Source organism: Falco biarmicus, chromosome 8, assembly GCF_023638135.1.
Source record: "Falco biarmicus isolate bFalBia1 chromosome 8, bFalBia1.pri, whole genome shotgun sequence".
NCBI classification, from domain to species: domain Eukaryota; kingdom Metazoa; phylum Chordata; class Aves; order Falconiformes; family Falconidae; genus Falco; species Falco biarmicus.
Window position 1 is genome coordinate 11,827,724 of NC_079295.1, and position 13,305 is coordinate 11,841,028.

Below are 13,305 nucleotides of genomic sequence, written 5' to 3' on the forward strand. Positions count from 1 at the left end.
AATTCAGGTCTGCACTCATCAACTCTGGGATCCTCCACTCCTAACTTGTTCTTGTTCTCTTGATGACGCAGCCACTTTGAACTAGTAGCCAGCAATAGCAACACAGGATACAAACAAAGCATGTACAATACAAGATGTGTTGTAAAAATGAGATCAACCCAAAGCAGCCCCTGACTATATTTAGGATTACTATAATTGATTTTTTTCCTTCCTTGACTCCAGGGTTAGCACAGGAATAGAATGGCCCTGACGTCAGAGCAGCCTCAGAATCACTCATCACCTCATCTGAAGGCAGCTGCTACATCTGCTCTGAATCTGTCAGACCGACCTCTATGAGCTCTCCTCCTTCACATGAGGTTAGACATGAACTAGGGGTACCAGCAATAACCCCATCACACAAATACTGCTACCCTTCTACATCTTCTAGCGTGAGCTTTTCTCCTAGCACCCTTCTACATGCTTTGCACTTTTGCAGCATAAAACAGCCAGAGCAAATAAAATCTCAAAACTGACCATGTGAGTGGACTATGCAGGATGCTTCAGGGAAACAGGCACAAGCACCATTTCAAACGCAAGCATTTCTCAGGCATATACAGAAGTACACATGCATTTTTGTTTGCTGCAGAATAATACAGCTCTCCGATCTTCAGAAAGGGAACACCAGAAACCAGCTAGTAAGTTTGCTAGACAAAATTCATCCAAAGGAAGGACTTCATTCATTCCTTTCAAGACTACGAATCTATTCTGGAAACAAAACTTGGCATACGTGACCTTTAAAAAGTTCATCTCATTTAAAATAAATACCATTTAGAAAGTCTGCCTTGATAAAAGGTTCAAAAATCTTTTGCATAACAGTCTTGACAGCAACCAACCATTCAGCTGTTGTTGTTTATCTACTTTGCAGTATGTTGGCATACCACAAAAGTTTCAGTAATTTCAATTTAGGTGTAGCTGACCATTCCTCTCCTTCATTTCCATTCAGTTTGACAAGCCTGGAGTGACCTGTCACACATCACAAATAACAAACTGCTTGAAGACTGCAATGGAAACCTCAAGAATGTCTCTGGAAGATAATTCTGAGTGGTTAACTCACATCACCCAACAAACAAGTTCATAAACAGAAAATGGCTAAGTTTCCTTACAGTCATCTGTTCTCACCAGCTTCCTTGCCCCAGTGATACCACAACTGGAGGATCTGTGAGAAGGGAAAGTAAATTACATTAAGTTAATATTTTCAGAGTATCCTCTCACCTTCATGGCTTTCACAGCCTGGGATCCAGAGTAATCAAATTCCCCTGCCTGACCGATCGACAGGCCTCCGGATCCTAGAATGAGTACTTTGGAGACCTAGAAGTGTCAAAGAGCAGGAAAAAAAGTCAGTCCTATTGTAGTGGATGTTGAAATTAACAGAGACTGTGCATCACTGAAGTCTCAAATTACAAAATATATGTTCTAAAAAGAGAAGAAAATTCACCTCCAAAACCACTGGTTTACTTCTAAGAAAGTTTCTACTGGACTTCTACGTATCTCTGGTTAGAGAAACACATGACGTGCAAAGGGCATACAACAAATGTGCTAATTATATCATGTGCTTACAGACAACCATGGTTCACTTTGGCTGCCTGCAAAGGCCAGCTGCCTTCTAAGATAGCAAAACTGTATGAAATTCAGCTCACACTAGGAATTTCGGTTATTTGCTAAGCAACAGAGCATCAACATTATGCTGCTGGCACAAAATCTCATGGTCAGATTATCCCAGGGCACTTCATATACTGCTATGAGAATACCTTTCTTGGAAGAACTACAAAGAAAAATACATGAAACATCTGATCTTAAAACTTTCTCAAAGAAAAGGGAGTTAATAACACAAGAGATGCCTGATGACTGAGACAGGCAGCTGACAGGCCTTTTGTAAAAGGGAAGCCTCCTTTGACTTCCATGGTTGCTTTTTGTGCCATTTTGAACCATGGGTTCAGTAGGAGTTAACACAATCCCAGCCTCACTGACAGGCATGAATAATTAGTATCTTGTACACTGACCTGCACTCTGCAAGTTGTCTCTCCAGCCTTGGGCAGGACTGAGGAAATGGTAGCACCTTTCCCTTTCTTAACCAGTGAAATAAATGAATCAAACAGGAACTAGGAAAAATAACCACATGTATTGAATCACCAAATTGGAACTAAATAAATACCAAGCAAAGAAGGGAAAAACAGGTAATTTGTGGGCTCAAGCTATCAACTCTGCTCTGCTGCCTTCAGAAGGTAGACTCAGGGAAGAGATTATTATTGTTTGAAATTTATTTAACAATTTTGACATATCTGACAAAGCTGCGTTCAAGAAAGTGAGGTCATATCAGGAAGAAAACACATATCGATCATGTCTGTATGCTCTGCTTGTGTATAGCTGGCAGTGTAATTAATAAAGATGCATTAAATACTAAAATACAGAAGAGCATACACTTAACTAGCTCAAGGGAACCATCCGGAATAGAGCCTGCTACAGAGCTGGGATATGAACAGGTATATCTAAATATGAGTTGTGTTAAATCAGCGTCATCCTTCCAGTGGAAATGCCAGAGCAGCTTTGAGAAAAGTGTTCTCCAGCCAGGCCAGGCAGGGGAGGCAGCATGACCATCATCGGCATGCAGGCAGATACATGCAGCGGGACAGGCTTCCCACCTGACACCACACTTGCAGAGCTTCTGCCCACACAGCCCCTGAAGCTGGCTGCTGGAAATTACCTACAGAAGGAGTACGGACAGGTCCTGCAAGCCTATCAAGATAGGCACCGCGTTATCAAACCCATCCCAGCAGTGGGAGTACACAGACATGGAAAAGACACAGCTGAGGGATGTTTTGAGTTCTCCAAGATTCACTAGTCAATCAGATTGCTATGAAACTTCTTGATATCAAGAGATTTACTTGCAGGTTTAATCAACATCACCAAATTAAGATTAAATAAACACTTCTACGTATTCTTCCATCTTCCTCTCTCAAGAAATGCTAAATAGTTTATTTATGTTCAGACATGCCTCCTCTGCCTTCCATATCCCCTGTTGCTGCTTAGTCATACTCTGTGACTACGCAACCAGTTGTTACAGAATTTGTGTGAAGTCACAGATGGGGGATTAAAATTTCATTTCACTTAGGAGAACCAGAGTGAGAAAGTGTGAATTCATTTACATAACTCTACAGTAATTATAAAATTTGAAAGTGGAACTAAAATGTATTAGAAAGTTAATTATTTTATTACAAAGCATCTGGCTAGTATTTTTTCTGTTAAAATAAATCCTTTTCCTTTTGCAATCACCCCAGGTACAAGAGATTTGAGCCTGATCCTGCAAAGGCTTACACACTTCAGTAACTGCCAACACACAGATAATCCCACCAGGACTCAAAGCATACACATCATATGAATGGAATCATTGATCCAGAGCATACAGAAGTCAATAGACACCTTGCTGCTGATTGTAATTAGCTGTGGATCAAGCTAAGCAGACACAAGCCTACGCATGACTGGGCCCTCTATTAGGATCCCGACATTTCCAAACCCAAGACGTAGGACCATCTTCAACATAAAGACTTGCCACTGTAGCTGGTACGTATCTACACTCCCTAGGCCACTTGAAAGCAAGCCCAGATCAGCTCTCATACAATACCTCTGTGTCCCTTGGCCCAGGATTTGCCTCTGGGTAGAACTGCGCTGTGAAAATCGGTCTGGTCTCATGCATAATTCCCTGCAGGAATGAAAATTATTTTCTTAGACACCTCCTTGCAAGCAAGCAAGCGAATAGAAAGCCACGCCTTATCCCTGTAAGCACTGAAGGCCAAAGAACTGGCACGTTTCTTTGGGCAACCAAACTGACATCCATTTCATTCCCAGTCTTCAAACAATGTCTTATCCAAAGACTCACTGAGCCTCTTCCTCTTCTGCTAATGCTCCAGCGCTTGTGTAACCCACTGAGCTGTGCATGGATGAGAAGCATAGTGGAGATATCACCTTCACTACAACAGCAAACACTACCAAGTTGTAAGCACTTCACAGAGCAGATATGCTAGTCTCCCTCCCGAGGAGGGACCAGGCAGAGAAGAAAAACATGCATAGCAAGAACAGATCACCTTGGACAAGGCTGTTACAGCATGAATAGTTTTACCATCCTGATCTGGTTGGTTCTGTCACAGGAAAAATGGATTTTGGTTGTGCTCTTGATTTCCATAACTTGCTTCAAATACTGACACAGGGCTTTGCACACAATCTCTGCCCTGGGTGGATTGTTTTCAGGGCTGTGATGAAGTGGGACCACTGCTCTGGACAAACAATAGCTATGAAGGACCTAAACTGAGTTTGGAGACAGTGCTTGTAGTTTCAGTTGGAGCCAGGAAAAACAGACTTCTCATTTGCATGGCCTAATAGCACCAAGCAGCGTGGTCCAATGGAAGACTACCCTATAGCTGTCATTGCTCACAGCCCCCAATTCCAGATGGAGGTAGAGAACTCCATCAAGAGGGAATCCAGGAAAAACTGGTTCTGATACAACCTGCTTCCCTTAGGAATGGACAAAGGAGTCCCAACAGCTAACATAGAGCAAAAGTGCCATCTCTGCCAGTGCCCAGCGTAGGATGCTGGGATAAGACAGGGATGAGAGATGAGCTACTGGCCACAGTTGATCCATTATGGCATGAGTTTCTCCCCTCACAGTAAAGAATGTCATCAGTTTGTCACATTTTCCCTGAATGCTCATGTTACTTCTAGTTACATACATATATCTTCTAAAAATATTCACTCCACGGCTCGTCAGTATTTGGAAACCTGTGTTGGCTCTGTCCAGCTGTGATGGCTCAGGTCAGCCAAAAGAAATTGTTTTTTCTTTTTCAAACAGAGGAATGCAATAGACTGCACAAGAGCCCATCCAGCCCTGTTCCTGTTTGTGCGTACCATGCTAGAACAACATGTCTCCTTGTCTCTCTGCCTGTGAAGGTTTAGGAGACTGATGCTGCTTTCAGCCTCACAGAAATGATCCTTTAGTTCACATAGAAGAATGTCATGCTTCTAGATCCAGAAGGCTCGTGTCCAGAATTATCACCTACTTTATGCAAAAGCACCATCACTCTTGCCTCCAATCTTTAGCTAAAGCAAACATGAAAGGCCTGGGGATGAGAGGGTTCTGTTTGTCAACACAGCTAACACAAAGTCATTTCAAAAATTGAACAAAACAGCTGTAATTTTTTTGCATTAATATTTTCTTTGGTAATATTTGTCTCTTTTTAGGTATGTGTGCAAAGATAAAGAAAACAGCAACTGACAAAGAAAACTTATTCTAAAATCATTAGCTGGAAAGTATTGTTCCTTGATCCCGTGAAGTATAGTCAGGATATGCCAGAACAGGACTATTCAATTTGCCAGACTTGATGTGGGGCATTTATACAAAACAACAGAGAAGCATATTTCCGTGGAGTAAATTTCATTTGAAAATACCTTTTTTTCAATGATTTTCTAATAAATAACAAGACTTTACTGACTTGCACAACACTGGGCCTAATGGACAAGATTTGAAATAGGCAATTACAAAGCCTGCTATCTGTCTCAATATTTGCCTGACTTTGTCAAAACTGAGCTGTGGGGTATTGTTTTCCTTCCTACGCTTCTCCCTGTTCAGCTGTGAATCTTCACAAGTCAGGCATTATTGATTTTTTTTTCCCCTACATGGACATCACTTGACATTGGACTTCTACCCTAGATCCTGCAAGTTGCTCTCCTGAGGCAACTGACTCTTTCCCTCATGACTTTAGTTCCTGGAATTCTATTTACAGTAACATACCAAATTAATAATATTCCTTTTCTGTGCTGGGCAACGCTGAACCAACACAACAAAACAGTGACACAGGGTAGCACACCTGTGGCACAAGCCCTAAGACAACAGTAACTGAGTGAGCACCACTAATGGTAGGGAAATCACAGAAGACAGACAGCTGTTCAAGGGAAATCATGTCACTGTTGCAATCCTACACTCTGGGCTAGTATGGAAATCATGGTAGTGGCTCACCCCTTTTTGGCCCGTAAGGCAGGACCTCAAGTAAAGCACATGGTCAGATCATCAAGTTTAGTTCTGATAACTAATTTTAATCTGATAGCAAGCTTCAAGGAGGTGAAATAAAGTGAGAAAGTCTTCACTCACTAGCAGCTGCTACATGCAGGTAGCTGGAAAGCATGAGCTCACCTCATTTGTTTGATCGTTGGCATTCACAAAGAGAGGTTTCCAGCCAGCTGGGAGGGTAGAGCTGTCAATGGCATAACCATGGTTCTGAGCAGTGATGACAGCCTGTCCATTCACTGCATTCAGGACAGGCTGGTTCTGTCCTCTGAAAGAGAAAGGATCAGAGAACAGAGGATGGAAGCGCCAGATGCGTCCAAATGCCACAATTAGGAAGAGCTGATAACTGGGGGACTATACACAGCAGTTCAATAGTAGCTGTTCAATCCTGGCAGCCAACCTCAAAATGATAAATCCTAGGAGAAATTCTGCTATCTTTCAGTTTGAATGGGTTCAATTACATCAAATACTTTTAAAACACCCTCAAAAAAAGTAATGCATGACATGACAATTTAAATTAAAGGCAAGAAGGATGGCTGAAATGAAGAAGTAATGCTACTGACATGCTAGCTCCCATTAAGGCAGTTCAGAAGCAAAGCACTGCTGCTCGGCAATGCTGAGCTGGTCTATATGGGCCCTGGGAAGCTGAAGAGCTACCGCACCTGTTGGCCATCTGCATCTTGTAGGAAGTAGCTCCAGCTGCTATTCCAGTGATTAGATTCCCCATGCTAATTCCAAACAAGGGCTCTGGCCGATTGCTCTCCAGGACCTAAAATGAATAGGTATTCAAGAGATACTGAGGTGTTCAGCAATTCCACCATAAATCATGCTAGTTCACTCACAGCAGCCACACAGATGTAGAAAAAAGCTGAATACAAGGGCAGCATCAGCCTATAAAGGGAAGTTTCCTCCTCTCCTTTGCTTCACAGGCAAGGCTTAGAGCACCACTTGATGTCTCTGTCCACTCAAGGGGAACAAGCAATGATACTCTGCACACAGCCATTTAGCGTGCAACACTATTTCAAATCAGAGCACTGTGAAATCAGTTCTTTTGTAAGGTCACAGAGGTCCTGAAAGAGCACAGGGTACTTCCAAGATACTGGTAAGGCAATCATGGTAATCATGTTTACTATGCATCATTCACCAAGGTCTGTACAGCTTCATTGTAACTACTAGTCTGGAGAGGGCTCCCAGTGGGCTAAAATGAGGAATATCCAGGCAGCTGAAATGACAGAATGACATTTATTCCATAACATGTTAGTACAACCAACTGTTTAGATTCCAAGCACTTTAAAAAAAAAAAAAAAAAAAGGCAAATAAACAAAAATAAATCGGCCTACGGCTATTACACTGTACCTTTTTGACATTCTGAATCACCTCCTGGGCCTTCATAGGATCCCCTGGACCTCCAGAAATTATGAGACCATCATACTCCATGCTGGTGAAATCATGATCCCATGGAACCAAATGCACTTCTGCACCTCGCTAGGAAAAAAACCAAGGGAACAAGAAATGAGGGGAGGAGGGGAACAAATGAATTTGTGTCAAGAGGCTGTACATATGCTCTGTCTCAGAGATTGAGTTTGGATTTCAGTCATCACTTTGTCAGGAAAATAATGGGGCTTCTTTCCACTATCTGACCAGATTATTTTCACAAAACTGGTAGAGTTAGTATCTTTGAGTCACCTCAGTGTTGTTCAAGTTTGAAATTTGCTAGGGAGATCAAAACTTACTAATGGAATGTAAAATAAGTGTGTATGCACACATGTAAAATATGTTCACGTTTACACGGTGCATTCATCCTAACTGCTAAATTAGAGCTTCACAGTTTCATTCTGTAACATGCCAGAAATAGTCCTGCACATCAAAAATGGCACAAACATCCACATAAACTAAAAAAGGGAAACAGGGAAACCCTGTACATCTAAAGAATGAGAGGACACCGCCTTCATTCCTCCTGCATGGCTAAAGAAGTGAGGACTGCTACATCACTGCACTAACAACAGGAAAAATTTTTCACAGAATCATAATGTTAAAGAATAACTCAGGAGGTCATCTGGTCTAATCCCTGCTCAAAGCAGGGGTAATTTCAACTTTAGGGCAGGTTGCTGAAGGCATTGATCAGTTGAATTTTTAATATCTTCCAGGGCAGACATTCCACAATTTCTTTGGGCCTGTTTCATCCATTCACCATCCTCACTGCAAAATTTTCCACCCAATTTATTTTTTTTTTACAATGTTGGGTTGACCTTCCTTCATTGTCCTTTACAGAAGCTGTGTCTTGGCTTTTTAAAACTTGCCTTCTAGGAATTCTTCTCATGGCTGAGAGGCTGCTGCTGCACAGATCGTCTTCCTTATCCCCTCAATACAGTGTACCAAGTTCAGAAAACACCTCCCCATCCATACAGAATCATCCTAAAAATTCTACCTCATTTTAGGAGGGCAACTGCTACTAGAATGGATGTGTCCAGGCAGAAGGAAGGCTAGTGAGTACAGACGAGGCTCTTACCAAAGCAAAACAAGAGGTGAAGGACATAAAGCACTGACCTACCTTTACTAGCAGACGGATAACGTTGTGCTTCAACCCACAGTCAACAGCTACAACTTTAATTGGATTCCCTCTTCCATAAACCTTGACTTCCTATAAGAAGGCAGACCATGCTGTAAATTACTTGTAAATTATTCTGTCCTCAAAACACAGGGAAGATGGGTAGCAGAAAAACTTTTCACCAACATGTAGCAACCGGTACTTAACAATCAGTTTACATGGAAATCTCCAGAAGTACTTCAGACATTAGCGCTTCCTTCATTTTTCTGTGAAAGTAGAAGTTATAATGCTCTTTTATATACTTTTGATTACAGCAGTAATAGCAATTCCTAAGAAATCACTTGTTTCCATAGCTAATAAGCTTTCTTCCTGTGTTTCACCTCACTGGCAGTGAAGCAGCAAGCCAGTTCTCACAGATTATTGAGTCCAAGAGAAACATGAGATACACGGTGAGAGATTTTCAGCTGAAGTTAAGTCATCCTGCTGATGCCAGTGGTGCAAGGCTACTTCACACCAGCTACAGATCCATCACATTAACATGACTGACCCTTCAGTCACAGTAAGACCAAAGCATAGCACAGCTGGAGATACCCTATGAGTGACCTCCAATGCATCACAACAGTATAGACCAGGCCAAGCATGTCACTGAGCATGACCTGTGTTCATGTGGACCTGACAGTTTTACATATCAGACAACACTTTTTTTTTTCCAGCTGCTGTTCCTTCACCCATCCCACAAAGTAAATTGTCACCAGTCCCAAATCTGGACTATTATGCTTTGTGCACCCACTTGTCCACTGGCCACAACCAGCATGGAAGAGAATAAAGTCAAACCACCATAAGCTGTATGGGCCTTGACACTGCAACATGCAGACATGCTGACAGACAGCTGTAGCACTGATGGAAGGCTGTTTGTGGACAGCTTCTTTCTGAAGCTTGCTGGATAGTTTTTTGCTTGTTACATGACCGCAGTTAGCACCAGGCTGGGATGTTATTCATCAATAAGTGCATAAGGCAGCCTTCTTTCTTCTAAAATCAAACTATTCCTACCTTCATTTATGCTCAGCTTCTGAAAGCTGATACTGATAGGTGCACTTGACCCAAAGTGGCTTTTCTCTTGTGCAACACACCACTGGGAAAAAAAGGTCTTTTTTTTTTGGTTTGGGTTGTTTGTTTTTTAAACAAAGTAACTCCCTTTTAATCAGCTTCCCTGGCATTCATATTCCACAGCTGGTCCTCTTTATGAAAATATGCTGAAATCCATGCTCAATATGCCTGGTGTGGGGTGACAAACTGAATCTTTTCATAGGCAGATTATGACCAGCCAGAAGGAAAGATATCCTCTCTACAGGGAACTCCAGATTAAGTTTATTAGCAGAATATTACAACTCCTGCCTCTGTGTTAGCCTAACTCTGTCCTTGTTTGAAATGTTATCTTTCCAAAGATTGTGATGAAGAGATTTTGGGGATGCAAGAGCACTTCCTATGTGAGGACAGCTCTGATTATCACTGGGAGTGACTTACTGCCATGTCAGGCACAAGGATGGAAGAGATGGGGTGCAAGGAGCCACCTCCCTTCACTACAAGGCTTCAAGCTGCAACATGTGAACCACCAATAATCCACCTCTGAGGACATAACACAGAGCCAGTAGTGTCACCACTGATGTAGCGACTCCTGCTGTATAATGCAGATTTTTTGTATCAGAACGTACTTTGTAGTTCAAGCTACATAATCAGATGGCAAAGTACCTCACAATCCCTTTTTGATAATTAATAGAACGGAAATCACATTGAAACTGGGTCTTGTTAGATCACCTAAGGTTTCTGATATGAATCTGTGCCTGACATCAAATACAACAATATCTTCACAGTCACCAATACGCAAGTGGATTCTACTTCCAGAGTCCATGGTAGAACTGTATTACTGCACAGGAATTGTATGGGTCTTCTACTGGCTGTCCTTCTGGCTTCTGGGAGATGGATTTCAAAAATCTCAAGAAAATCAAGGCGTTCAGTTCTCACAGAAGCTAACTTAGTGTCATGTGCCAGAGTCCCTTCAGAAAAATTCACCCTCCTTTTTAAAAAGGTTTTTGGACACCCATCAGTTTTTGATAACATCCATCCTTAAAAAGCTGTAAAACATTATGAAGCAAACATCTCCCTCAAATTTTCTCCTTGGCTGTTCTAATGGTCAGAGGGAGTTGTGGGGCAAAACTGCTCTGAGGTAACTTAATTACCTCACTCTCAAAACTCTTCCCTGTCCAGTTAATTAGGCTATGATTTGTTACAACCTGTCCTTCAGCAGAGAGACTAATTTTAGGTGTTGCTGTCTTCACATCCTTCTCCCCCACTTCTCACACTTCCAGTTCCTCTGTACTGCAGAGCACTGACCCTTGCATCTGGCCGAAAGTATGTCTAGACAGAAACCAAACTGGGAACTGGATCAGGGAACTGTTAAAATATATTGCTTCTAAAGTCAGAGGATTTCCCTTATCTGTTCACTGCACAGCCTATAAGAAACTGTCCCGGTCTGAAAGGATGATGTGGAAAGGCTGTGAGCCAGCAGTCAGGAAGAGTCAAACTCCTGCTGGCAATAGTGCTGAGAACAAAACGAGTACGTGGGGCTGTATGTGCGACTAGAAATTACTTTTAGCTTCAAGTGGTGAAATACCTCTCTGCTCGGGGACCCTGACCATCACATGCATCAAAAGAAAACAACAAAAGTTTCTGCAAAATACTGGCACTTTTCTATATTCCCTGCCCTGTATAGGCAATGTTAGCAAATGAAGTCTATACCACTAGCATCTAAAAGATGTGGGGTAAAAAATAATAATAATAAAAAAATCAATCAGTCCTAATGTACAATTGATAAGTAGATTTCGGATCATACTATATCTCTATTTACATGAAAATAGCTGTTTGGCAACAGATAGACTATCATGTCCAGCAATTACCAACACTGAACAGCTTACTTCATTTTCAGCTTTATTTGCGATGTTGCTTTTTAAGCCTATAAAATGAAGTTATAAACATAATGAGACCACCAAAGCTCCGTTAATCTTATTATATCTCCCTTTTAGAAGCTATTTTCAGCCTCTTTACAGTAATTCTGTCTTAGTAATTGCAGAGCTTAGCATCAGCAACCTTACCTATTTCTGAGTTATTGCTCGAAGTGGCTCCACCTGCGTCTTGCAATCATAGATCACAACCTCAATAAGCAATTGCCATCCTTCTGTGTAGCAACAAGGCCCTGACTCAAAATACAGTGGAGGTATTGGCATGAATTGGTGAGGTCACCAAAGGTGAGATTTGCAAGACAGCCTATATATTTCAATGGCATCCCAGGTAAATCCACACCTGGATGGAGACCGCACTTCAAATTCCCAGCTGTTCACTGACCAGTTAGTTCTGGACTGCTTCTCACTCACACCACTAGCACACCAGCTTATGTGTAGAACTATTTGCAGAACTATTCCAGAGCCTCACTGATCTTGGAGCTGCAAACACCACAGTAAGCACGGAATTTGTAAAAGGGACTCATTCTCTCAGTTCTCACTTCAACCAGTGGGATTGAGTACCCAAGGCATTCTTAATCCCACAACTAAATCCCCATAGGGTCCACAGTTTAAGACATTAGCCCCTGTGTTGGTACAAGAACAGTTACTGTTCTTAGTATGGGTCTGGTTTCCTACAACCTCATGATTTATAATGTTTTTCTCAGCTTGTGGTTGAGCAAGTTTGCATGCCCAGCTAACAAAGTACAAAATTAACTGCTGTTTTGTACATGTCTATAGACAAAGCAGCTAATACTAGTAATACTAGATTCAGGGGATTCTTAACTTGGTCTCTTTTAGAAATATCTTCTGGAATCACCTCAACAAAATTATGCCTGAACACAGATTATCAAATATTATTGTGACCTTTCCTGAAATTTATACAAGGAAAGCAACCATTCTTGTTATTAATTCTTCTTGTGTTTGAAAATGTCCACCATATAATAGGTCTAACTGTATTCTCAATACTTCTCAATCCTGTCTTTTAACACATAATCCTCTGAACAAAGCACTGTTCAGGCCACATTCAGTTCAACACAGCTCATTTTACATCTTCAGCACTGCACCTGAGAAGCCATGGGGACTCTACAAGGATGATGTTGAGAGGACAGTCCTGCAAAAGTATGGAAAAGTCCCCAGATTGTTTGTTTAGAAAGACTGGATGATCCCCAAAGCAAACGGGGAGCAGTTACAACCTGGAGTATACAGCCCTGGGACTACAGAAGAACTTCTCACCTTTGTTGAAACTTCTGCAATTAAGTTTTGCTTATTTGGGTCTGTAAACTCCATGGGTTGACCTTCAAATTCAATCTTCCCAAGTACTGTGCCCTGTGGAAATACACCAGTAAACAAAAACCATGAGCAAAGGAGAAGCTGTGAACACTGGGACAAGGTGCTGACAGGCACAGCAACTGGAACAGATGTTTACGGATAGTTTCTTGGTGAGTTATAACCATTTCTAGCATCTTCAGAAGTTTATGAGCTTTCCTTGGTATCAAAAATCTGTTTAAAATCCTTCATTCAAGGGAGAGGCATTGTCAGCAATAAAATTTGTCAATAGGCAGTTTTTTGGCAAGGTGTCTAGTGACAGTAAAATGGGTTGCCTTCCAAGA

The 13,305-nt window shown here is 41.7% G+C and overlaps 1 protein-coding gene across 1 annotated transcript in view; it reads right to left on the minus strand.

Moving 5' to 3' along the window:
• Positions 1-13,305, minus strand: part of CPS1 (carbamoyl-phosphate synthase 1) — a 100,003-nt gene that overhangs the window by 69,334 nt on the left and 17,364 nt on the right. The window contains exons 6-13 of the mRNA XM_056350543.1: positions 12,929-13,021; positions 8,643-8,732; positions 7,448-7,576; positions 6,754-6,860; positions 6,218-6,359; positions 3,659-3,736; positions 2,040-2,138; positions 1,252-1,347 (exon numbers count right to left, since the gene is read on the minus strand). Coding sequence (XP_056206518.1) covers positions 1,252-1,347; positions 2,040-2,138; positions 3,659-3,736; positions 6,218-6,359; positions 6,754-6,860; positions 7,448-7,576; positions 8,643-8,732; positions 12,929-13,021 — 834 coding nt within the window. The remainder of the gene's footprint in view (positions 1-1,251; positions 1,348-2,039; positions 2,139-3,658; positions 3,737-6,217; positions 6,360-6,753; positions 6,861-7,447; positions 7,577-8,642; positions 8,733-12,928; positions 13,022-13,305) is intronic.